Here is a 26,534-nt window from a genome sequence, read left to right on the forward strand (position 1 = left end):
AAAGAAGGATGTGATAGCATATAAGTGTGGTTTTTTTTTTAATGTTTTATTTATTTTTGGGAGAGCGTGCACCCGCAGGGGAGGGGCAGAGAGAGAGGCGGACAGAGGATCCGAAGCGGGCTCCAAGCTGACGGCAGAGAGCCCGATGTGGGGTTCGAGCTCACGAGCCACGAGATCATGACCTTGGCTGAAGTCGGACGCTCAACCGACGGAACCGCGCAGGGGCCCCAGCCTATATGTGGTTTTGAAATGCACTGTATACTTTTTTTTCTGTTAGCTTCCTACTTAAGCTTGACTCTGGCTAATGTTAAGGATTAGTTTACATTCCCTGAACACAGAGTGCTTAGTGTTTGGAGGAAGGCCAGAAGCCTACTTCCTGGCAAGGGAAAGCCAGGGCAGGTAAAACATTCTTCCCAGATAACCTTCTGTGGGGTTCACCGGGTATAGGCTGTATTCCTCAGTAGATCTCCCTGTTTCTTTCTTGGCAAAGGTATGTCCAGACCAGGCAAGATGGCTTCCAGTTCCAACGAGCTGAGGTGTCTCTCTTCAGCACATGGTCTGACATGGTCTGAGACCACCTAGAAACATAGCCTCCCCACCCCATGCTCCTTCCCCACTTCCGGGGCTAACAGGCCTTTCTTTCTCCAACTCCATGGCAGTGCGTAGGGCTGCCCAGCGGTATGGCCTTCGAGAGGGAGGGGAAACCAATGACTGGACTCTCTACTGGACAGACTACTCAGTGTCGCTGGAGAGGGTGATGGAAATGAAAAGTTACCAGGTATCTGGGGGCAGAGCTGGTCCTCAGTATAAGTGTGACATCTATCCAGCGGGCTCCCACTTTTAGGACCGTCCACCAAGGGGATCTCATGGGTTCTCCCGTGGCCCCCCTTATTCATGAACTCTGGCTTCCTTCACAGAAAATAAATCACTTCCCTGGGATGAGTGAAATCTGCCGAAAGGACTTGCTGGCCAGAAATATGAGCCGCATGTTAAAGATGTTCCCTAAGGATTTCCTCTTCTTCCCTAGGACCTGGTGTCTTCCTGCTGAGTAAGTGCCCACCTGTGCACCCTTCTCTACCCTCCACCCCCAATTTACATTTCCGTCTTGCTCTTGATTCCCTGGTGCCACTTTCCCTTCCCAAAGGATCCCCCATCTATCGCTCTCCTCTTCAGGAAGAGAAGGGATAAAGGGTGTGTCCAAGGCTGAGAAAACACAAAGCTCTGCTATAAAAAATTAGATGACATCTCGGGGCTGGGTGCCTTGGAGCTTGTGCCTGTAGTTGGGATGAGAATGGGTTCTGACCCTGAACGCTGTTGATTTTGAACTTGTTCCAACCTCTTAAGTGTGCGGTTTCTGGATTTTGAAGGACCATGAACACTTCTGGAGGGAGTGAGATAATGGTTAGTGCCCAGGTTGGGAGCAGGGAGGGACGCCTGACCTCTGTCGCACGGCAGGACTATGGATGGCAGGCAGCCTTTCCCCATCCCCCACCTCACTTTCTCCATCTTGAAATTGGGCATCCATTCTCCGTGCACAAATTGCTCTGGACCACACCACCAAGGGACAGAAGAAATGTAAGATGACATAAATGTGACCTGGGTACCATCTGGTCTTTGGGATGAGGTGGAGGGGGCAGGGAAGCGTTGCCATTGGAATTATATTCACACAGCAAGAATCCTACTCTGTCCTCTGCACCCAGTGCTTTTCCTTTTTTTTTTTTTTTAATGTTTATTTACTTTTGAGAGAGAGAGAGAGCATGAGCAGGGGAGAGGCAGAGAGAGAGAGGGAGACAGAGATCCCAAGTGGGCTCGGCACCGAGAACGGAGAGCCTGAATGCAGGGCTCGAACTCACGAACCGTGAGATCATGACCTAAACTGAAGTCGGACGCTTAACCCACTGAGCCACCCCGGCACCCTCCCAGTGCCTTTCCAAACCAGGAGCTCCAAGATTCCCAGACTTCCTCAGCTTGTCTGGAACAACTTTCGGGACTTAGAACTCAGAAGGAAACATGTTTGCCTTTAAGCCACCGGGCACATCCAGAATTCATGGCCCCTAAGGAACTTGGGAGTCAAGTGACTTCTCTAGTGGTCACAATGCAAATGAGTTAAAATGCAAAGTAAGTGTAGCAGGACTGAGATCTGTAATGCATCACATTGGCTTCTTTCTTCCGGATACGCTTTCTTCAGAGCGGAGAATACTGTTTGCACCTTGATGCTGTGGCTGGAGGAGAGGTGTTATCCGGGAAGAGCTGGGACCTAGAGTAGGGAAGGAGACGGATTGATCCGAGGTCACAACACTTGTCAGGGCTTGAGCCAGATGCAGAACGCCACATCTCCTGTCTGCAGACCCGCAAGGCCAAAACACTCGGGTCCCAGCTCCCTCCGTGGGGCATGCAGTCTGTGTTAACGCCTTGCATGCCTCCTGTCATGTGACCAACCACCGTACAAGCCAGGTGTCGTTACCCCACGGTGTAGGTGATGGGAGTAAGGCTTAAAGAGGTCAAGTCCTTGCGAAGGGTTACACAGCTGTGAGCGGTGTCGCCTGGGTTTAAATCCCGGCCCAAGTTCCCCCCAAAGCCCACCCTCCCTCCACCGTGTGCGCGTGTGCACGGCCGTCTCTCCTATTGCCAGATCTCGTAGCGTGCGTCTGTTAGCTGGAGGGCTTTTTCACGTTAGAGAGCTTTAGTGTTTCTGTTTTGGTTTGGCTTTTGATGTTTTTTTTGTTAATAAAGGGCTAGGCTTTCTTTGCACTGCTCCCCCTCTAAAGGCGTATTTCATTCCCTTTCTGCCGCTCTGGTAGCTGGGGAGATTTGCAGAACTACAGCAGGTCAAGAAAAAATAAGACGTACATTTGTAAGCCGGATTCCGGCTGCCAAGGGAGAGGTATATTCATCACCCGGACGGTGAAAGATATCAAGCCAGGCGAGGATATGATCTGTCAACTCTATATTTCAAAGGTACTTCTTCCTTGGGATTATTTATTTCTTGCTACAGCAACCTCATGCTCTAGCTTCACTGGACTGTGGGAAATGAGGGGACGGGGGCTGGCGATGGGGGCCAAGCCGAGTCGTGTCTTCTGCCCTGGAAGTTGTCAGAGCAGGCCTTCGGACCAGGGATGTGATGTGTGCCTGGGCAAGCGTCTCTCACCCTCGTGCCCCTGTAGCTGGTCTAGCCTTACTAGGCTGGCCCTTGTCCTCCAACCGATGGCAGCTGGAGGGCACCTTTGGTCTGTGGGTCCCCCGCTTCATTTGGGAGAGGGGAATCGTCCTGGAGGGATCATGGTGACCGGCTTTACTCCATGGCTGGAGGTCAGAGGTCACAGTGGTATAGCCCACCGCAGGGAGGGAGCCCTCTGGGAGCGGGCGCGGATTGGGAAGGCCCGGCCAGCCCTGCAGGAAGCACTCTTGCACAAGTGACATTTGGTGACAGCATGTCCCTCATCACAGGACTTTATAATGGCACTTTGTTTGGTTGCCTGGAGATCTCCGGGAGGTGGTGAGTTGTGCTGTAGAAAACGGAGGCACAGCGTGGTTTAGTGACTTCCACAGGGCGAGTCCCCCCCTCCCCCGTTCCTCCTCCCCAACTCGGGCCAAGCCTGCACTCCGTAGTGCCTAGTGATGATCTTCAAGTCTGCATCTCTCCTCTGAAGCCTGTGTGACTCCTGTTCCCTCCTCACAGCCCTTTATCATTGATGGGTTCAAGTTTGACCTGCGGATTTACGTGCTGATGACGTCCTGTGACCCCCTCCGGATTTTTGCATACAACGAAGGGCTAGCGCGCTTCGCCACCACCTCCTACTCCCACCCCTGCGCAGACAACCTGGTGAGCTCAGGGGACGTGCCTCCTCCCCCGCTCCTCCTTAGGGGGACGAAAAGCCCCCAGTTAAACCCACGTCCTCAAGACGCTGTGGCTACGGGCTGTCATTTGTTGAACACTTACTACGTGCCGGGTTGCATCCGTCCCTTCACTTGGCCCTGTTAGGAGCCCTCGGAAATAGGGATTATCATCTCTCCATTTCACAAACTCGGAAATGAAAACTCAGGGTGTAAGGGACTTGGCGGAGGTCACGGAACGAGGAAGAGAGGAGGCTGGGACCCGTGGCCAGAGCTGCCCTGCTTCAAAGCTAGCGCTCCAGATCTGCGGGAGAGCCTCCGCCCACCCCTTCAGACCCCCCCCCCCACCCCAGGACTCCTGAAATGTCCCTCAGGCAGTGAACCACCCAAACGCGGGAGGGGTTGGACTCTCTTCTGCCCTAGGCTGCGGGATACCACTTGACTTCCTCTGTTTTGCCACTTGAAGCAAGCCCAAGGCCTCCCCTGTCTCTTCTTTAAGACCTAGGGGCCCCGGGAGGGCAAGGAGAGGAAGTGGGAGACCCCACAGAGTTGCGTGTCTCTCTCTCTCTCTCTCCCCAGGATGACATCTGCATGCACCTGACTAATTATTCCATCAATAAGCACAGCTCCAATTTCGTTCGAGATGCTCAGGCTGGGAGCAAGAGGTAAGGAAGCCCCTTCACTTCTCTCGTCTTGCCCCACCAGGCTCGGAGCCACGGTCTGCGATTCTACCCAAACCCCGTCAGTCCCCCTTGGTGGTTCCATCTTGGGTCACATGGCCTCAGAAACTATTTCTTGGCCTCCGTAGTCTCTGCCCTCTGGCTGTTAATCATTAAAAGCAGGCTACCTCGTAAACCCTAGGAGGTTGGGAGCAGGAGAGAGAAACGCGTACTGTTTCCCCAGCAGGATACACACACACACACACACACACACACACACACACGTACGCACGCGTGCACGCCAAAACATACGCCTGGTACGTTGGGCCCTTCTGAGATTTCCAAACCAATAGATATTTATCGATCGCTGGTCTGCCACGCTAGAAGGACAGGTCAGGCAGATGTTCCTTGGGCCTGTGGTTTCCTGGGGTGTTATTCCAACAGAGATTCTCAAATGATAAGTCACGATGTGCGTGGCATGTGTTGACATGACTGTGGCTGGCCGGCTTTGAGAACACCACCCCCCCCCCCCCCCCGCCTCCGCCCCACCTCCCAGGAGCGGGGAAATGAGAGGAATGCCTGAGTATCTTCCCAGTTACTACATTCATGTGATCGGCTTATCCTGTCTCATTGGAGTTTTAGGAGAAAGGGGGAGCTGAAGGAAGGGAGCCTGCCAGGCACAAGGGGAAGGGAGAGTGGTGCCTCCTGTGTGGTGGGGGCCGTGCCGGGCAGCGGGGGGGGGGGGGGGGCTTTGTTTACAGTTTTCCCACCACGCATCTTCAGAGCACTACGATAGAGGCGTTATAATCTGCCCTTTGTAGGTGAACTATGAGTTAGGTACTATGTCCATTTTACAGACAAGGAAACTGAGGTCTCTGAGAGGTTAAGCTGCCCAAGGCCCCACAACTGTCAGTGCTAGAACAGGATGAGAAGGTAGGTCTGCCAGATTCCAAGGCGCGTGCTCTGCCCCCCTGCCTGAGGCTTCCGAGGGCTGATAAACACGCAATCTGTTTGGCTTTGGAGCCTCAGGGAGGCACGTGAGATTTCACAACTCCCTTGGTGGCAGAGTTCCAAAAAGCAAACGGAAAATCACTAGCTGAAGCCTGCTCGAAGGGGAGGCCTCCCCTGTTTCCGAGGGCGCCCCCCCCCTCCCCCGCTCCCCACCTTGACCGTGGACGCCAGCTCAGCCTTGGGCGCCCTTGCAGGTTGAGTGACGGTGCTCAGTGAGGCCTGGCTTTCAGTCCTGGCTCTGAGTCTCGCCAGCTCGGTCAGCGTGGGCAGTGATCTTTGAGCCTCGGCTTCGTGGCGTGTAAGATGTGGGCAGTGAGATGCCCTGCGCACCTCCCACAGTCACCCCCATGAGACTCAAATGACCTGTGGGACAGTGCTCAGGGTCATTGTGACTTTCCCTAAGGGCCCTCATTTCCCTCCTCTTATGAGAAGGCAATAGGCTTTGCACCCTCGGGCCATGACGGAGGGGTGGCAGGGGGTGCCGGGACTAAGGGGAGAATGTGTGGTATGGTTCTGCCACCTTGCACCCCCCTTCCTCCTTCCTCCTCTGTTTCCTCAACTCTCTTTCCCCCCAGGCCAGGCCTCGCCCCTCTGCTCCGCTCCCCCGCCCTCCCCTCTGCCCTCTCTCCCTGAGTTCCGGGCTCATCCCTCCCCAGTGCACCTGGACATGTCCTGTTGCCTACGACTCAGCATTTCCTCACCCCTCGCTCCCACCCCAGCATTCCAGAATGGTTCTCCTGCCCAGTTTCCCCATCTCTCCCTCCTGACCTGCAGGATTAGGGAGCTTGGTGTCCTTGAATCCCGAAGATTCCTCCTTCAGAGGTCCCTGTGTCCCTTCCTTTCCACCAGACCCAGACCTCAGACCCAAGGGCTGCTCAGCCCCCTGGCTCTTCACCCTAAATCCAGACTTTAACTTCTCTGTACCTCCATTTTCTCATCTCTAAGATAATTTAGTAATCAGGGCGCCTGGGTGGCTCAGTCGATTGAGCGTCCGACTTCGGCTCAGGGCATGATCTCCACGTTCACGGGTTCGAGCCCCACATCAGGCTCTGGGCAGACGGCTCAGAGCCTGGAGCCTGCTTCCGATTCTGTGTCTCCCCCTCTCTCTCTCTGCCCCTCCCCAGCTCGCACTCTGTCTCTGTCTCGAAAATAAATACACGTTAAAAAAAAATAAAAAATAGGGGTGCCTGGGTGGCTCAGTCGGTTAAGTGGCTGACTTCAGCTCAGGTCATGATCTCGCAGTCCGTGGGTTTGAGCCCCGCGTCGGGCTCTGTGCTGACAGCTCAGAGCCTGGAGCCTGTTTCAGATTCTGTGTCTCCCTCTTTCTCTGACCCTCCCCTGTTCATGCTCTCTCTCTCTCTGTCTCAAAAATAAATAAACGTTAAAAAAAAAATTAAAAAATAAAACGACATAGAAACTACGAATACTGGCTGGCCAGCCTCAGATATGCCGTCAAGGACCTATTGAGATGACGTATGTGAATAAGCTTCAAAAACAATAACCCCCACGCAGGTGGGTGCTGTTATTCTGTATTCTGTATACAGTACTCCCCCTTATCTGTGGTTTCCCTTTCCGCGGTTTCAGTTACCCGCGGTTAACTGTGGCCCCGGGAGCAGATGATCCTCCCGATGGAGGATGGTCAGCCTAATGTTGCGTCACAACGTCCGCGTCACTCACCTCATTAGTCTCATCGGGGTAGGCATCGTATCTCACATCAGCTTCGTAAGCCGGGTGAGCGCAGGAAGGTGTTTCGAGAGCGTGCAGGAGAGACCACAGTCACACAACTTTTATTATGGTATATTGTTATCATCGTTCTGTTTTTCCTTGTTGTTGTTCATCTCTCACTGTGCCTAAGTTAGAAATTAAGCCTCATCACGGATGTGTCTGCAGAGGGGAGAACATAGTACCTGCAGGGTCTGGTGCTCTCCACGGGTTCAGGCATCCCCTGGGGGTCTGGGAATGTATCCCCTGTGGATAACGGGGTGGCGGGGGTGGGGACTTCTCTACTCATTACTGGAAAATGGTAGAGCCAGAGTAAAACTCCCGTGTCTACCCTGAACCCCTAGGCCATGGTCTGTGCTATTCGCTCCATGGGGTTCTACCAGGACGCTCTTTGGCTCATATTCTGTATATAGGCCTTGCTCGTTCCCACTTCTCCATCTTTGCTCAGCTCCAACCAAAACCATGGGGGAACATCCTCGAAGGCCCTTCGGGCTCGCTAAGCTTCCATACTGCCTTCTCCGATCTGGTTCTAGGTTCTGGTGCAGCCATATAACTAACCACTGTGAAACCAGTCGTCTCTATGGGCCTCTGTTTCCTCATTTAATCAGATGAGAGGATTGGGTTCCATCTCTGAGGAGGCCCCACAACTGTCAGTGCTATGGGATCTGAGTCAAGCCACCCACCTTCCCGTTTCTGGACCCCCACCACCCTCTGGTCAACGTCAGCCATAGCCCGTCACTACTCTGGGTTTGGTGCACATGTCTGTCTTGTGTCCTTGCTTGTACTTAAGTTCCCTGAGGGTTAGAGCGATGCCCTGGCCTTCTGGGTGCCTCCCGTGTTGCCAGGCAGAGTCCTTCTTTCCTTCTGTCCCTCCTTTGTCCTTCGCTCTTCTTCCTCTTCCCCGCCTTCTGAAGTGATCTGCTTCTGACGCTGACTGCCTTACCCAGCCCCAATTCCCCTGTCCCCAGCTTGAGGCCAACTGCACCCCCGGTAAGTCCCCCACCAGGTGCACACTCAGCAGGAACAGTGGAGGGGAAGACAGAACAATGGGAAACCTGGCAAGCTCGGGGGCGGGGGGGGGCGCAGAGACCAGGCCCTGTTCATCTTTCGAGGTGCCTGGCACATAGCTGGTGTGTTAAATTGAATTGGCTAACCACTGGGCATTATGAAATTACACGATAATGGATATTCATTGTGATGTGCCTGAGTCATCAAGAAGAGGTTACGCCATGATTTGCAATGTCTGTTATAAGAAGTGTATAATCTATTTTGGGAAGATTTATTTCCCAATTAGGCAAATTAAATACATTTTTTTTTTTTTTTGCACTTGAATGGATTGGCTTCAAGAGATCTGGAAAATTCATTTATGGGCAACACTTTATACCCTGACAATGGCGGGGGCGGGGGGGAGGTGGGCTTCTGTGTTCAGTGGCCTTTGCTAATCTGTCTTTACATGAATGCATCCTTGGTTGGTCGTTTTCATATGTGGGTTGACTCCCCAGATGGTCCTTAGCTTCCCATGGCCGCGGGATCGTGAGTTTCGCATGTTCAGCAGACCCTCGGCAAATGTGCGTTGACTGACTGCCCCCGCTTCCTCCTTTTTGGCCCCATTGGCTGGGGTCCCGTGAGCTCTTTGCACTGCCTTGTGAGCCCCTGTCTCTTGTCTTGTCTTCCCCTCTGCTCTTCCCGCCCCTGTGTCTCTCCCTCACACATTCCCACTTCAGCTCCGTGTGCGCATGCGTGTGCATGTGAGCGGGTGGCTGTGTGTCCCCACCGCCGCCTCTTAGACCTGTCACCTGTGCCCTTTCTCTGGACTGCCCAGCTCAGAGCTGACCAGAGCACCCCTTCAGACGTTTCCTCACGAACCTCTCCACACAGGGTAGACGTCCTCTGATCTGTGTAATAGGGTGACCAGCGGGTGACTGAGGGGTTTTCTGGGATGTGAGACTCTCAGTTCTAAAATCAGGACTGTCCTAGTTTGCCTGGGACAGTTGGTAACCCTCTCTGTGGCGGTGCCCTGGGGCTTCCTTTTCCCTGTGGATAGTCCTAAAGCAAAGTTTCTGTGAATCTAGTGTCCCCAGAAGCCCCTCGGATGGCTGGCGTGGGACCCAAGTATTGGTGTTCTTAGAAGGCTCCCTACGTGTTTCTAATGAACACCAAAGGCTGAGAAACCATTTGCCATCAAAGCCAAACCACAATGTAGGATGTTGGGTGGTTTCTTTTTTTTTTTTTTTTTTTTTTGCACCCATTAAGCTTTTCACCCAGAATACCTTGTCCCTGCCCTGGCCTCACGGGTGTTTTCTGGGTCACAGTGAAAGTGCCCAAGCCAGGTCTTATGTGTCATTTTACCTGCACCCACTTCAGGGCCACAGAGGCTTGAGGACTGTGGCCCTATATCTCCTGCAGGCCCCTTCTGAGCTGACACAGCCCTGTTGTCGCCCTGCACCCCGGGCGTCCATCCCCGTTAACTCCCGGGACCTCTCCAGAAGTTTCTCGGTGCCGGCATGAGATGGCCTTAGCTGACCAGAGGGGGGCCGCTTTTGCCTCACGGCCTGTGGTTTCCTTCCAGGAAGCTCTCCACCTTCAGCGTGTACATGGAGAGCCACGGCTACAACACGGAGCAGGTCTGGAGAGATATCGAGGACGTCATCATCAAGACGATCATCTCCGCCCACCCCATCATCAAGCATAACTACCACACCTGCTTCCCCAACCACACACTCAACAGCGCCTGCTTTGAAATCCTGGGCTTTGACATTTTGCTGGACCACAAGCTCAAGCCCTGGCTGCTGGAGGTAGAGGGGTTGGGGCGAGGGGCGAACACTGGCCGCTCTTACTGGGGTCGGCGGGGGTCAGGCTCATGCCTTCATCCCCCGGCTCAGCCAGATCCTCGCTATCAACCTCCCGGCCAAGCCAGTTCATCTGCCCGGGGCTTGCTGCCCGGGGCTGAGAAGTGGCCACCAGAGGGGGTAGACGGCCAGGGATTAGCGAATTCCTTGTGCCTTCTTGAAGTCCACCCAGAGCGGGGGTGGGGAAACCGTTGATCTCAGGCGCAGGAAGCCTCCAAAGACAGCTTTGTCTTTTGTAATAGAATCATCTCCCAGAGAGGGGGTGTGGTTCATCAGAACTGGGTGATGATATTCGAGATCAGACAGGAGCTGCCGGGCCTGGCTGTCCGGGGCTTGGGCCACTCGGTTCCAAGCACCAACAGAGAGTGGGCTGGTGTCTGTGGCCGCGGGAGTGGGTGGAGAGCCGCTCAACGAGTTTCCTGTCTCCCCCAGACCCATGGCAGGGTGCCCCGCAGCACGTTACGCAGGGCGTCTAAACAGGACGGACTTTTCCGCGAGCAGGAATGAGTTCTCTCCCACCTCCACCGGTCTCCCCCTCAGTCCTGCTCAGGGTCCCGAATGCATCGCTCTGGTTTCTTCCCCACCTCCCAGCCTGACCCTTTGGACTGGGTCTGGGTCAGCCAGACCCTCTGGCTGGTCTCCCAGCCAGACCCTTCCATCTGTCCTATGGGATGGCATGTACCTGAGAGAGCACGCACGCCAGGGGGAGGGGAGACCAAAGACGGGGCACCCCTGATGCTTCTCGAGAGGAAAGGCCTGATGGGACGGGCGCCTGGGTGGCTCAGTCAGCTCAGCGTCAGACTTCTGCTCAGGTTGCGATCTTGTGGTCGGGGTTCGGGGGATGGAGCCCTGCACCAGGCTAGGCACAGTCAGTGAGGAGCCTGCTTGGGATTCTCTCTCCTCTCTCTGTCCCTCCCCGCCCCCCTCAGAATAAATAAACTTCTAAAAAAATCATGAAAGAAAAAAAAAAAAAGAGGAAAGGGCTGAAATATACGCTGGTTAAACCAGAGGATATTCTCCTTCCTCCTTTTCTCACTCTGGCTGCAGTGCGGACTCCCTCTCCCTGTCTCTCCCCCCCTCACCTGGTAGCCAGGGCCCCACGCTGGGCTGAGGCTGCTCCCTGGAGGTGGCATTTTGGCCTCACTCCCTGCCTCCGCTCTGGACAGCCCAGCCCTCCCCCTCCCCCCGGTGCCTTCACAGGTCAACCACTCTCCGAGCTTCTCCACCGACTCCTGGCTGGATAAAGAGGTGAAAGACAGTCTGCTATATGACACTTTGGTCCTGATCAACCTGGGAAGCTGTGACAAAAAGAAAGTCTTGGAGGAGGAGAGACAACGGGGGCGGTTCCTGCAAAAATGTCGTTCTCGGCAGACCAGGTACAGAGGTGCCCCGAGACCCTGGAGACCCCACTCTCTGTGACTTCCCTGCTCCCAGTAACACTGGCCTGGCCTGGTCCTCGACAGCCTACTGGTTATGTGGCCTTCATGTCACTTCTCTGAGCCTCAGTGTTCTTTCTGTGAAATGGAGCCAGTGATACCTAAGTGGAATTAAATGAGATAAAGGTTCATCACAGTGCCTGGCACGATAGGGTGTGTTAGAGACTGTGAGGAGTCTTGCCTGCTGGGGGCAGGCAAAATGAGTGAAGGGGGTTAAAAGCTACAAACTTCCACTTATCAAATAAATAAGTCATGAGGATATGATGTAGGGCATGGCGACTATAATTAGTAAGACTGTATTGCATGTTTGAAAATTGCAAAGAGAAGCGCCTGGGTGGGTCAGTCGGTTAAGCATCCGACTTCGGCTCCGGTCGTGATCTCAGGTTCGTGAGTTCAAGCCCCACGTCGGGCTCTGTGCTGACAGCTCAGAGCCTGGAGCCTGCTTCCGATTCTGTGTTTCCCTCTCTCTCTCTCTCTCTCTCTCTCTCTCTCTGCCCCTCCCCTGCTCATGCTCTGTCTCTCAAAAATAAATAACATTTTTTTAAGTTAAAAAAATAAAGAAAGTTGCTAAGAGAGTAGATCTTAAATGTTCTCATCACAAGAAAAACATTTTTGTTAACTGTATGGTGATAAATGTTAAGTAGACTTATCGTGGGGATCGTTTCATGATATATAACAATATCGAATTGTACACCCGAGAAACTAACAGGGTGGTATATGTCAATGATACCTCAATTAAAGCAAGTAATTGCATTTAAAAAAAGAATCTTGTCCCGAGTTGGTGGGGAGGGAAGTCAATTCTAACAAATGATAATCCTATTTGGAAAATTAGCTTATATGTGCAGAAAGGGGCCTTTTGAACAGTTTTACCATGAGCATTTTTTTTTTTTTGTACTTAAAAATAGGAGATTGGGGCACCTGGTGGCTCAGTCGGTTAGGCTCCCGACTTCGGCTCAGGTCATGATCTCACAGTTCGTGAGTTCGAGTCCCGTGTCCGGCCCTGTGCTGACAGCTCGGAGCCTGGAGCCTGCTTCGGATTCTGTGTCTCCCTCTGTCTCTCTGCTTCTCCCCCGCTCACGCTCTGTCTCTGTCTCTCAAAAATAAATAAATGTTAACATTTTTTAAAAATAGGAGATTTAGTTATAGACAGAACTATATCCCGGGTATGAGTTCATTAAATATAAGATGAAGATTCAGGGATCACCAATCCCCAAATTAAAACCATTCCTTCATTTTTGCTGAAAGACCCATTGGTCTGTCCTACCCCATGTTACCTGTTGGCAGGAGCGAGCGCCCCCTGCTCCCCGAGTGGCAGCATCTGCCTTTAAACAGGGGCCTTCATTCTGCGGAGTGATTCTCGTGTCTGAAGAGCCTGAACTTGGTGGAAGAAATGCCTTTGTGGCTTTTCAGATCCCCCTGAAGCCCCTCTCCTCCCATGAGCAGAACCAACCCTTGGTGGGGGGGCGGGGTGGGGCTTCTGACGCGGAGGCAATAGCATCTACTTTGTGACAGCACTGTGTTTCTCAGGGCACTTTTGCGGGTGCCCCGTCTTCCCTGTGAAGACAGGTGGGTAGCGGGGGGTGTTATATGGTCCTGTCGTTGGAGCTAAGGAGACCAAGCGTCTGGGAGGGGAACTGACTTGCACGAGGTCGCCCCGCCGGGAAGTGACAGGTCTGGAGCCAAGAACCCAGGGAGCGTGCCGCTTGGGACTCCTCCGGGCTGCCTTCCACTGAGCCGGCTCTGTCTCAACTTCTCCAGGAGGAGGCAGCCTCCGTTAGGGAGGAGCCGGGGCTCTCCCCTGAATCATCCTCTTGGTCATGGCTTGGCCCCCGGATAAGCTCCGTGCTCTCGGTTTCCCTGCTGTAAAAGGGACTCATCATTCCTCCCTCTCTGACCTCCAGCTCCCCGAGGGGCTGTGAAGGAGAATGAGATCATCGCAGCTCATAAAAGCTCAGCCAAAGAAGCCCTCACATTTAGCAACCTCTCCAGAGGAGGGAAATCAGGGCTGCAAAGGGGGAGGTGGCCACAGTCCGCCTCCTCCGAGCTGAGCCAAGGGGAAACTGGGATCTTGTATGACGAGAGACCTTGGTGAGCAGCCGGAAAGACTGTCCTAACCAGCGTTTAGTGCCTCATGACAACGGCTGTCCCGAGAGGGCTAGAATCAGTCCCGCACATTTATTTAGCAAATACGGGTTGACTGCCGTTGTGTGCGAGGCCTCTGCCTGGCCCCAGGTGACATCCAGCTTGGCACGTCCCTTCCTAGAAAATCTACAGCAGCCTTGCATTCTGTTCCCCAACAGGATCGAGGAGGTCAAGGGTTTCCAGGCTGTGTGGTTAGAGAAAACTGAGAAGTACGAGAAGGAAAACTGTGGAGGGTTCCGCCTGATTTATCCCACTCTGAATGCGGAGAAGTATGAGAAGTTTTTCCAGGGAAACAACTCTCTCTTCCAGAATACTGTTGCCTCCAGGGCTCGGGAGGTGTATGCCCGGTAGGAAGGCTCTGGGTGAGGTGGGTGGGTGTCGGGGTGGGGGGGACATTATACTTGACCTTTAGGGTGACTGGCCTGGCACAGCGAGGAGGGTCTTTTATTTATTTACTTTTTCAAATTGTTTAATGTTTATTTATTTTTGAGAGAGAGAGAGAGAGACAGCGTGAGCAGGGGAGGGGCAGAGAGAGAGAGGGAGACACAGAATCCAAAGCAGGCTCCAGGCTCTGAGCTGTCAGCCCAGAGCCCGATGTGGGGCTCGAACCCACAGACTGTGAGATCATGACCTGAGCTGAAGTCGGACGCTTAACCGACTGAGCCACCCAGGAGCCCCCCCCCCTTTATTTTATAAAGTTTATCTATTTTTGAGAGAGAGTAAGAGAGCGAGTGGAGGAGGGGCAGAGAGAGAAGGAGAGAGAATCCCAAGCAGGCTCTGTGCTGTCCACACATGGAGCCCCATGAGGGGCTCCAGCCCACAGACTATGAGATCACGACCTGAGCCGGAATCAAGAGTTGGACGCTTAACTGACTTAGCCACCCAGGCGCCCCACGAGAAGGGTCTTTGAGCTTCAGTTCCCAACCTGGGAGTTGCCAGGGATATATTTGCTTTGGTCTCACAAGGACCAGGAATGCTAAGATACCCCGGTGTGGGGCGTTAAGTGGATATGTGGCTGTTTCTAGAAACTCGTCCCTGAGAGAGGCACCCTCACCCCTCTCCAGAAACCCCAGTCCCTCAGAACTCCTGAATCCCCACAGGTAGGAAACCTAAGAGCTGGAAGGGACTCATCCTGTCCCATCTAATCCCTACCCATCACTCATTTTATGGAAGAGGAGGTCAGAGCCCAGAAGGGGTCACATAGCAGGTGATGGCAAAAAAGAAATCGGAATCTCTGTCTCCTGACCCGGGTGACCGAGTTAGTCCCACTATGTCATTGGCCAGAGAGGTGTAGTGGTCCAACACGGGGGCCCCTTGGTTTGGCCGCCTACCCCGACCCTCTTCCCGGCACCTGCCATGCGTGGCCCGCTGGGAAGTGGAGACAGAGACAAGGGGGTGGAGCCTCGTAGAGCCACTTGCTTTGCCTGTCTCCCTGCATGCTGTTCCCCAGGCTGGGAATGGTCTGGTGGGAGGAATGCCTCCCCCCCTCCCCCCACCTCCTGCTCTGTGCCCTGCAACGTCATGGATGCAGGCCGGACACGCTGGGGGAAGGACATGTGGAGCATTGCCCTTCTTTGCCGAGTCTCATCTCCCCGCCTCGGGGGACAATAGCCCGCATTTGCAGCCCACCCCTCACCTCCCTGACGCTCGCTGTTCCTCACGGACAGGCAGCTGATCCAGGAGCTGAGACTCAAACAGGAGAAAAAATCCTTCCAAACGAAAGAGAAGAAGGCAGAGACGCAGGGGGAGTCGGCCGGCGAGCGAGCGAGGGGCAAGAGCGCGAGGAGCTGGCCACAGAAACCACAGCAGGAACACAAGGCCACGGCCCCCGTCTCCAGACAAGTAAACCCGGCGGGGAGGGGCGCCCGTGTGCCCAGCACCCTTCCTCGGCTGGGGCCGGTCCGTGGGGGGCTGCTGAGGAGGCCCCTGCCCAGAGCCCTGACGCACTGAAGGAATGGGGGGCTGCACGGAGGGCTGGGCCCCAGGAGGCGGGGGGGCCTGGAAGTCACAAGGAGCCCGGCGTCCTTCAGGCGCTCACCAGCCCTCCAGTGGGAGTGAAAGCAGCTAGGAGGCCAGGCACGGTCCCCATGTAGGCCGCGGGCTCCGGGCCCACTTGTACTCATAGGTCCCACCTCCAGCTTGGGTTGGAATGCTCGCCTCCAGCAGGCCAGGGGCACAGCTGGGGTGGGGGTGGGGGTGGGGCGCAGAGAAGAGCATTAGGGACGCAGGACCCTCCCCATTACATGGGGTGACTGACCACAGCTGGGTCCTTCCAGCCTGCCCGCTGCTCAGAGTGTGTGGCCCAGCCCCGGCCTGTGGGCCAGCTGTCCCGTTGTCCTACCGTCTGAATCTTTGGATTCCCCCTCCCTGCCACACTGTCTCTTCTGGCTCTGTGGAAGGACTCACGCGGGCTTTTTGGACCATCTCCTTTTTCTCCAACACTCGCCTGAAGGGGCAAGGTTAGAGCAGGATCTTTTTTTTTCTTTTTTTCTATGTTTTTTATAACTTTGTTAGGGTCGTAGGCCCTTTGAGAATCTGATAAAAGCCATGGAACCTCTTGCCAGAAAATATATAAAGGTACAGTTTTAAAACTGCAGTCTTTGGGGCGCCTGGGTGGCTCAGTCGGTTAAGCGGCCGACTTCGGCTCAGGTCGTGATCTCGCGGTCCGTGAGTTCGAGCCCCGCGTCGGGCTCTGTGCCGACCGCTCAGAGCCTGGAGCCTGTTTCCGATTCTGTGTCTCCCTCTCTCTCTGACCCTCCCCCGTTCGTGCTCTGTCTCTCTCTGTCTCAAAAATAAATAAACGACGGGGCGCCTGGGTGGCGCAGTCGGTTAAGCGTCCGACTTCAGCCAGGTCACGATCTCGCGGTCCGTGAGTTCGAGCCCCGCGTCGGGCTCTGGGCTGATGGCTCAGAGCCTGGAGCCTGTTTCCGATTCTGTGTCTCCCTCTCTCTCTGCCCCTCCCCCGTTCATGCTCTGTCTCTCTCTGTCCCCAAAAAAAAAAAAAAAAACGTTGAAAAAAAAAATAAATAAACGTTAAAAAGAAAATTAAAACAAAACAAACTGCAGTCTTAAGTGGCTCAGAGATGCCATGAAACTATCCATGAGCCCTCTAGAACCACGGATTAGAGACACTTTGGGACCAATTGCTTTCCTTCTCTTCTCCTTGGCACCTACCCTGGGTGCAGATGCATCTGGAAATGGACACAGCTGGGTTCCCACGGGCCGTGTTTGGTTTCCTCCCTTCCCAGAATCTCCAGCCATTGACGTTAGCGTCCTGCACACCTGAGTTGCTCTTGAGTGTCAGAGATGCAAAGACAAATGAGACAGACAGCAGCCTCGCCCCGGAGGCCCCCACAAAAGAGGCCGGTCCTGCACGGCGGCACACCTCCGCACCTGACCTCAGGCACTCGAGCCTTCTCGGCTGCCCGGGGCTGGAGCTCGGTAACCCCCTCTCCAGAATCAAGGAGGTCAAGTCCGCCTCCGCAGTGAACATATTCACCAGCACTGAGGTGAGTAGAGTCCTCTACCTCCCCAGAGGGCTGAGCTCAGGGGGCGGTGGTAGGAGGAGTCTTGCTTTCTGGTGCCTTCTCTACCTCTGAGTCTTCACTGTCTGTCTCTGAGTGAGCCGCTCAAGCCTCGATTTCCCCACCTGGGAAGCCCGAGTTGTGGAATAGCATACCTGCTAGGAGAACGGACCCTTACTTCTAGGGCTTTTCAAATGTTAATCACAGGCCCACCAAACGCTGGGTCACGACTGTACTCTAACTGCTGGAAAAGCTTCAGTGTTGTTGGGCCTCAGCTCGGTCCAAGTGCAGTATAGAGCGGTGTAAGTGTTTTTCAAGTTTCTAACCATAGCCCACAGTAGAAGTCCATTTTATTTCATCCGTACGTAGACACACACTGAAAAAAAACTTTCCAGAAAAGTGCTTAGGGGGGGCTCCTGGCTGGCTAAGTCGGGGGAGCAAGCGACTCTTGATCTTGGGGTTGTAAGTTCGAGCCCCATGTTGGGTGGGGAGATCACTTAAAAGTAAAATCTTAAGGGGCGCCTGGGGGGCTCTGTCGGTTGGGCGTCTGACTTCGTCTCAGGTCATGATCTTGCGGTTTGTGAGTTCGAGGCCCGCGTCGGGCTCTGTGCCGACAGCTCAGAGCCTGGAGCCTGCTTCGGATTCTGTGTCTCCCTCTCTCCGCCCCTCCCTTGTGCATGCTCTGTCTCTCTCTCAAAAATAAACATTAAAGGGGCGCCTGGTGGCTCAGCCGGTTGAGCGTCCGACTTCGGCTCAGGTCACGATCTCGAGGTCCGTGAGTTCGAACCCCGCGTCAGGCTCTGTGCCGACAGCTCAAAGCCTGGAGCCTGTTTCGCATTCTGTGTCTCCCTCTCTCTCTCTGACCCTCCCCTGTTCATGCTCTGTCTCTCTCTGTCTCAAAAATACATAAATGTTAAGAAAAAAAATGTTAAAAAAATTTTTTTAAAGGTTAAGATGGTAAATCTTGTGTGTGTGTGTTTATTTTACTGCAATAAAAAAATAAGAATAAAGAGTATGCATTGGGATCTGGCTGCCTCTGTTTGGATACTTGGATCCTAGAGTCTCCTATATGACTTTTGTCTAGTCACTCTTATCTCCCCAAGCCTTAGATTACTCATTGAGAAAAATGGTCATTTAATAATAATAACTACAGAGGATTACTTTGAGTGTTAAATGAAAGAATTGACGAAAATGTTTAGGGGCACCTGGGTGGCTCAGTCAGTTAAGTGTCCGGCTCTTGATTTGGGCTCGGGTCACGATCTCGTGGTTCATGGGATCCAGCCCCACGTCGGGCTCTGAGCTGACCGCACGGTCCCTGCTTGGGATTCTCTCTTTTCCCTCCCTCTCTTTCTGTCCCTCGCCAACTCGCACGAGTGCTCTTGCGTGCATGTTCTCTCTCTCAAAATAAATAAACTTAAAAAAAAAAAAAGGGAAAAAGAGGTTTAGAGTGGTGCCTGTTGCACAGGACTCCGGAAGCATTAGCTGTTATTTCAATATTCGTGTGACTTCTTAAGACTGCCTCTGTTCTCTTCTCATTAATTAATTAATGACTCATTAATTAATTAAGACTTAAAGCGGTACTGCTTAACTCTAAAGAGGTTTTCAAAAATAAGGCAACAACATTTTATTGTCTTTTTTTTTCTTTTTTGGAGTTCATATGCAGAGGGCTGATTCAGTACAAATCCTTGGTTCATTCAAAGCCTTTGTGTCTTTCATTTACTTATTTTTTTTCCTTTTATCTCTATGCTTATCCACCGTGTTTGGTTAGTGTGTTTCCTGGCAAAGTAGAGATTTTTTTAATGTTTATTTTTGAGAGAGAGACAGACAGAGTGTGAGCAGGTGAGGGACAAAGAGAGAGGGAGACAGAATCTGAAGCAGGCTCCAGGCTCTGAGCGGTCAGCACAGAGCCCGACGCAGGGCTCGAACCCACGGACCGCGAGATCATGACCTGAGCTGAAGTCAATGCTTAACCCACTGAGCCACCCAGATGCCCCAGTAGAGATTTTTTTTTTTTTTTAATGCATGCACTTAAACTTTATTTAAATGTGATTGGGTTATTTATCTCATTCTATGACCCAGTCTTTTTCTTGTTGAGCCCTGTTTTTTTTTTTCTTTTCTTTTTTTAAGATTAAATTTGGGTGCATTGAAATGCTCAAAAATTTTTGAAAAGTTTATGTACTTAAGTAATCTCTCCACCCGATGTGAGGCTTGAACTTGAATCCAGAGTCACATGCTGTTCTGACTGAGCCAGCCAACCACCCTGAAATGCTCAAATCTTAACTGTACGATTCTGACAAATAAATACATCTATGTAATCTCTATCCCTGTCACAGTGTAGAAGTTTCTGACATCTCCAGAAAATTCCCTCCTGCCCTTTTCCTGGCAATTGTCCCCCTCACCTCCCCCCCCACCCCGTTCCCTGTGTCCGTCATTCAAGGACAAGGGATCCTGACCCTGGCTTTTTTGACCTTGGACTATTTTGCCTATTCTAGAATCTTATATTAATGGAATAAAATAGTACATATTCTTTTGTGTCTGTCTTCTTTTTTTTTTTTTAAACATTTTTTTTTCAACGTTTATTTATTTTTGGGACAGAGAGAGAGAGAGCATGAACGGGGGAGGGGCAGAGAGAGAGGGAGACACAGAATCGGAAACAGGCTCCAGGCTCTGAGCCATCAGCCCAGAGCCCGACGCGGGGCTCGAACTCCCGGACCGCGAGATCGTGACCTGGCTGAAGTCGGACGCTTAACCGACTGCGCCACCCAGGCGCCCCAGTGTGTCTGTTTTCTTTAGCTGAATATTATATCTGAGATCCATTCATGTTGTTGGGTATATCAATAGTTGGTTCTTCATTGCTGAATTATAATCTATTGTACAAATCTACTGCAGTTTATCATTCTCCTGTTGATGGACATGTGGGTTGTTCCCAGTTTTTATTTTTTTATTGCTACTGTGATTAAAGTTTCTATGAACATTGCTGTACAAGTCTTTGTGGACATATGTTTTCATTTCCCTTGGGTAACTACCTAGAAGAAGTTTGCTAGGTCAAAGGGTAGATCTGTGTCGAACTTTATAAGAAACTCCAAAATCTTTATTTAAAGTGATTGTATCATTTGTACATTTCCACTGACAATGAATGAGAGTTCCATTTGTTCCTCTGTCCACGTTTGGGGTTATCTGCTTTTTAAATTTCAGCTACTCTACTGGCTATTTGTGATTTCACTTTGTAGTTTTAATTTGCAGTTCCCTGGTCGTTAACTGTTTTGAGACTTTGTCAGGTGCATGTTGGTCATTCGTATTATCTTTCTTTGTGAAGAGTCTGTCAAGTTTTTGCTTCCCTCTCTTTTAAAAGTTAGGATTTTTTATCTTTTTCTTATTGACTTGTAGGAATTCTTTGTATATCCTGGAAACCTGCTTATTCTTTCTCTTTCCTTTTTTTTTTAAGTTTTTTTTTCTTAATCTTTATTTTTGAGAGAGAGAGAGAGGGACAGAGCACGAGCAGGGGAGGGGCAGAGAGAGAGGGAGACACAGAATCCGAAGCAGGCTCCAGGCTCTGAGCTGTCAGCACAGAGCCCGACGCAGGGCTCAAACTCACGAACTGCGATATCATGACCTGAGCCGAAGTCGGACACTTAGCTGACTGAGCCCCCCAGGGGCCCCATGGCTTCTTTTTCTTACTAGTGCCTTTGATTAGTGAAAAATTTTAATTTTGATGAAGTTTATCAATTTTTCTCTTATTGCTTTCTGTGTCCTATTTAAGAAATTTCATGTACTTCCAGGTCATAAAGATGTTCTCTTAGTTTTTTCCTAAAAGCTTTATAGCTTTAGCTTTGTGTATAGGTCCATGATCCATTTCAAATTAATTTTGGGGAATGCTTGGTGATGGGAACCAGGGTTTGTTTTTCCCATATGTGTTGCTATTTTGAACACTATTTTTAAAAAATTTTTAGGGGCGCCTGGGTGGCGCAGTCGGTTAAGCGTCCGACTTCAGCCAGGTCACGATCTCGCGGTCCGTGAGTTCGAGCCCCGCGTCGGGCTCTGGGCTGATGGCTTGGAGCCTGGAGCCTGTTTCCAATTCTGTGTCTCCCTCTCTCTCTGCCCCTCCCCCGTTCATGCTCTGTCTCTCTCTGTCCCCAAAAAAATAAATAAACGTTGAAAAAAAATTTTTTTTAAGACTTTTTTTTTTTTTTTTTTTGAGAGAGAAAGAGAGGAGGCAGGGGAAGGACAGAGGAAGAAGGAGAGAGAGAATCTTAAGCACCCTCTAATGCGCAGCCTGATGTGGGACTTGTTCTCATGACTGTGAGATCATGACCTGAGCCGAAATCAAGAGTCAGACGCAGCTTAACCAACTGAACCACTCAGGCACCCCTCTAACACTGTTTATTGAAAAGACTTTGCTGTGGGGCGGCTGGGTGGCTCAGTCGGTTAAGCATCTGACTTCGGCTCAGGTCATGATTTCCCCATTTGTGGATTCGAGCCCCGTGTCAGGCTCTGTGCTCTTTTATTAGGCACACGTTTGCAATCATTTTGTCTTTTTGGTATATTGACCCTTTTTTCAATCATGAAATGATAAAATCCTCCTTATCCCAGATAATACTCTTTGTGTAAGGATCTATTTTGTTTGACATTAATATAACCACTTCAGCTGATTATGGTTAGTATTTGCATGGTGTATCTTTTTATTTTCAACATTTTTTTTCTCATTATATTTAAAGAGGATCTCTTACAGGCAGACATAAGTGGATCTTGCTTTTTTTAATTTTTTAAGGTTTATTCATTTTTCAGAGACAGAGACATACTGTGAGTGGGGGAGGGGCAGAGAGAGAGAGAGGGAGACAGAATCTGAAGCAGGGTCTGAGCTGTAAGTACAGAGCCCTGTGCTGGGCTCGAACTCATGGACCATGAGATCATGACCTGAGCTGAAGTCAGACGTTTAACTGACTGAGCTACCCAGGCGCCCCGGATCTCGTTTTTTTTTTTTAATCCGGTATAATAACCTCTGCTTTCTAATTAGGGCATTTACTTCATTTTCATTTAATACAGCTATTAATACCATTGAATTTAGAGCTGAAATTTTGTTGTTTGTTTTCTATTCATCTCTTCTGTTTTTGCTTTTTTTCCTTGTGTTCCTCCTTTTCTGCCTTCTTTTGGGCTAGTCGAAAATTGAATTTTTGGGGGCTGCCTGGGTGACTCAGTCAGTTGGACATCCTACTCTTGGTTTTGGCTCAGGTCATGATCTCATGGTTTGTGAGTTGGAGCCCTGTGTCAAGCTCTGTGCTGACAGCATGGAGCCTGCTTGGGATTCTCTCTCTCTCTCTCTCTCTCTCTCTCTCTCTCCCCCCTCTCTCTCTGCTGCTCCATCATGCTTTCTCTCTCTCTCAAAAACAAATAAACTTAAAACAAATAAAGGTTTTCTTTAAAAAACTGAATATTTATGGGGCGCCTGGGTGGCTCAGTCGGTTGAGTCTCTGACTTCGGCTCAGGTCATGATCTTGCAGTCCGTGAGTTCGAGCCCCGCATCAGGCTCTGTGCTGACTGCTCAGAGCCTGGAGGCTGCTTTGGATTCTGTGTCTCATTCTTACTCTGCCCCTCCCCAGCTTGTGCTCTCTCTCCCTCTCAAAAAGAAACATCAAAAAAAATAAATAAATAAAATTAAAACCCTGAATATTTGTTAGTTTTAATTCATTTAGTTAGTTAGTGATGATTTTTGCATTTTTTTAGTGGTTGTTCTAAGGATTGCAAAATGCATCTCCAGCCTGTCAGAATCTACTTAAGAGGTGATGGATTTCATTCTGAATATAGGAAAATTATTCCCTCTTTTGTGCTAATGTACATTATAAATCCCACAACACAGTGTTATAAATTTTGCTTTTTTTAGCTTTACTTTTTTAATTAATTTTTTATTATTTTTTAATGTTTATTTACTTTTTTAATGTTTTTGCTTATTTTTGAGAGAGAGAGAGAGAGAGAGAAAGACAATGTGAGCAGTGGAGGGGCAGAGAGAGAGGGAGACACAGAATCTGAAGCAGTCTCCAGGCTCTGAGCTGTCAGCACAGAGCCCGTCGCGGGGCTCAAACTCACAAACCGCGAGATCGTGACCTGAGCCGAAGTCAGTTGCTTAACTGACTGAGCCACCCAGGTGCCCCTAAACTTTATTTTTAAGTAATCCCTACCCCCACTGTGGGGCTTGAACTCAACCCTGAGATTAAGAGTTCCATGCTCCGATCACCTGGGTGGCTCAGTCGGTTAAGTGTCTGACTTTGGCTCAGGTCATGATCTCATGGTTTGTGAGTTCGAGCCCCGCGTCGGGCTCTGAGCTGACAGCTCAGAACCTGGAGCTTCGGATTCTGTGTCTCCCCATCTCTCTACCCCTTCCCTGCTCATTCTCTGTGTCTCTGTGTCTCTCACTAAAAAATAAACGTTTAGGGGCTCCTGGGTGGCTCAGTCGGTTAAGCAGCCGACTTCGGCTCAGGTCATGATCTCGCGGTCCGTGAGTTCGAGCCCTGCGTCGGGCTCTGTGCTGACCGCTCAGAGCCTGGAGCCTGTTTCAGATTCTGTGTCTCCCTCTCTCTCTGACCCCACCCTCCCCGTTCATGCTTTCTCTCTCTCTGTCTCAAAAATAAATAAACATTAAAAAAAATAAATAAAAAATAAACGTTTAAAAATTAAAAAAAAAAAGAGTTCCATGCTCCACTGACTGAGCCAGCCAAGCGCCCCTAAATTTTGCTTTAAACAGTCATAATCTTTAAAAGAATTAAGAGGAAAGACTTAAAAAACAAAGTTCCATTATCTTCCCATCTTCTTTTTCTTTTTTTAATGAGAAGTCAACGGTATCCATAATATTGTCTGCTGTATATAATGTATATACATTTTTCTCTGGCTGTTCCCTTTATCTCCAGATTTCAGCTCTTTGTGATGTCTATGGGTATCATTTCCTTTTGGAAGAGTTTCTTTTTTTTCTTTTTTTTTAAAGAAATCTCCACCCCCAGTGTGGGGCTTGAACTCACAACTTCGAGATCAAGAGTCGCGTGCTCTTCTGACTGAGCCAGCCAGGCGCCCCCATCTGGATGCCATTTTTTCGTATTCGTTCTACTTAGGAGTCTTGAGCTTATTGGTCTTGTAAATTGCTGTCTTTCACCAGATTCGAGAAGTTTATGGCTACTAGTTCTTCAAATGTTTCTTCTGCCTTATTTCATTCCTCTCTATTTTACTGCCTCTATGACCACTCTAGGTACCTCAGAGAAGAAGAATCATACAACGTTTATACTGTTGTGTTGGACTTATTTTACTTAGCATCGCATTTTCAAAGTCCATGCATGTTGCAACATATATCAGAATTTCTTTCCTTTTTAAGGCCGAATAGTATTCCATTGGATGTATGTGCCACATTCTGTTTCTTCTTTCCTCTGTTGGTGGACAAATGGGTTATGTACACCTTTTGGCTACTGTGAATAATGTTGCTGGGAACATTGGCGTATACACTTTTTTTGAAAAGGAGTTATCTAATAACTCATTCGGTAGGTATACCGAAGAAATGCTGAGTCGTAGTGCATTTGCAACCTTATTAACTGTTTCTAGATGGTTCACCAAAATGGCCGTACCAGTCTACCTTCTCGTCGGCAGTGCCTGAGTGTCCCTGAATACCTATTTTTCGGATGAGCAATCTCGAGTGTTTAAAATCTCTCGTGTATTAAAAACAACAACAACAAAGAAAGTTCTGTGGACACCCCCCCTCCCCGATCCTCTGCCCTAATGTTTGTTTAACCAATTCCTGGTGAGGAAACCATTTGACCTAATCTTTCTTCCTGCTGATGAGCTTGGCTTACTTTGTTGGAATCCAGAAGGCATAGGAAGGAGCCCTAGGCTTCGACAGTCTCATTTCGGGCTATTTTCTCTTCCAGCCCTTAACCTCAGTGGAAACCTCCCCAGATTCCACCACCCAGGACTCAGACTCCCCAGAGTCTCTGCCTAGCATGACCGCGAAAACCAGCCCTGAGTGCAGTAGCCCCAAGACGGTCTCCTTGAAATACAGGCAGCACCACATCTCCCAGCACCTCCTCCAGGGGAAAATCTCGAAAATTTCTCTGCCGACAAATTCCCAGAGCTTCTTAGGAAATCTGAACCAGAGCTGGGCTTCGCCGAAGAGTGACGCGAGGAAGCAGAGTCTGATGTCTGAGCTATTCACCAAGGTTCCCCTGAGGGAGAAGCTCTCCCTGTTCCCAGCTCACGACAACCCAAAGCTGGTGCTGAGTAACAAGTCACGTGAGTGCCAGCGCGCATGGCATGTGCCTAGGGGGTGGAGCCACCAAGGGAACCAGTCCTCATCTTTGAGGAGTGGCCATTCTGGGGTGGGGGAATGCAGCCCCTGCCCTCAGGCAGATGGGAGACCCCAGCCTGATGGTGGAGACATAAGCCATGTCCTTAAGGAGTCTCTAGTCTTACCAGAAACACAAAAAAAGGCAAAAAAAAAAAAAAAAAGAATTTTTCTTTTAAATGTTCATTTATTTATTTTGAGAGAGGGACAGAGAGGGAGGGAGAATGCGAACGGGGGAGGGGAAGAGAGAGAAGAGAGAGAGAGACCCCCATGAACTGTGAGATCATGACCTGAGCTGAAATCAAGAGTCTGATGCTTAACCGACTGAGCCACCCAGTGCCCTGAGATCTTTTTTTCTCCTTTTAATGTCTTATTTATTTTTGAGAGAGAGAGAGAGAGAAAGCGGGGGAGGGGCAGAGAGAGAAGGAGACCAAGGATCTGTCTGGGCTGACAGCAACGAGCTCGATGAGGGGGCTCGAACTCGTGAACAGAGAGCTCATGACCTGAGCTGAAGCCAGATGCTCAACCCACTGAGCCACCCAGGTGCCCCGCTCCCCCCTCCCCCCCAATAGAATGCTTTTGACAAGTAGGCTGTTCAATTTCCTAGTTCTCATTCAAATGAGTTGCATCCAGCCGAGTCACAGGGTATTGGGTGAGGGGCATTCAGTCTGGCAACAGGAAGAGAAACTACTTGGAGGAAAGGAGCAGTGGCTGATTCGGATTGAGGAACCTCAGGTGGTTTGAGGCCAGGAGACCCTAGTGGGAGGTGTGCCGAGTCCGCACACGTTGATGATGCCAATGACTTTGCCTTTCCAGAAAACCACTCCCTGCCCTGGGAGTGCTGCTGGGGCGGCCAAAGCTCTGGCAGGAAGAGGCGGCTGCACGTGTCCTCCCTTGTCCTCCTGCACGATCGTCCGAGCTACAATGTTTCTCTGAAGGATCTGCTGGTGGTCGCCACCCCAGCCCGACTGGATCCGAGGCCTGGCCGAAGCCACGGGGGAAGCGTACACTCACTGCCCGATCGCTGGCCCAAGAGGATGTGA

At 50.9% G+C, this 26,534-nt stretch overlaps 1 protein-coding gene across 1 annotated transcript; it reads left to right on the plus strand.

The window, feature by feature from the left end:
- The first annotated feature begins 742 nt into the window (after positions 1-742).
- TTLL6 (tubulin tyrosine ligase like 6) lies at positions 743-26,534 on the plus strand. The gene is made up of 12 exons (XM_047081720.1): positions 743-778; positions 918-1,048; positions 2,802-2,958; positions 3,680-3,823; positions 4,414-4,499; positions 9,796-10,021; positions 11,276-11,451; positions 13,812-14,000; positions 15,321-15,495; positions 16,902-17,162; positions 25,079-25,439; positions 26,308-26,534. Exons 1-12 carry the CDS (start codon positions 758-760, stop codon positions 26,532-26,534), a joined length of 2,154 nt encoding a protein of 717 aa, XP_046937676.1. The 5' UTR covers positions 743-757.

The sequence above is a fragment of the Lynx rufus genome, unplaced genomic scaffold (genome assembly GCF_022079265.1).
Source record: "Lynx rufus isolate CCGP_SWC_20201006 ecotype Redwood Valley unplaced genomic scaffold, mLynRuf1.p SCAF_18, whole genome shotgun sequence".
NCBI lineage: Eukaryota > Metazoa > Chordata > Mammalia > Carnivora > Felidae > Lynx > Lynx rufus.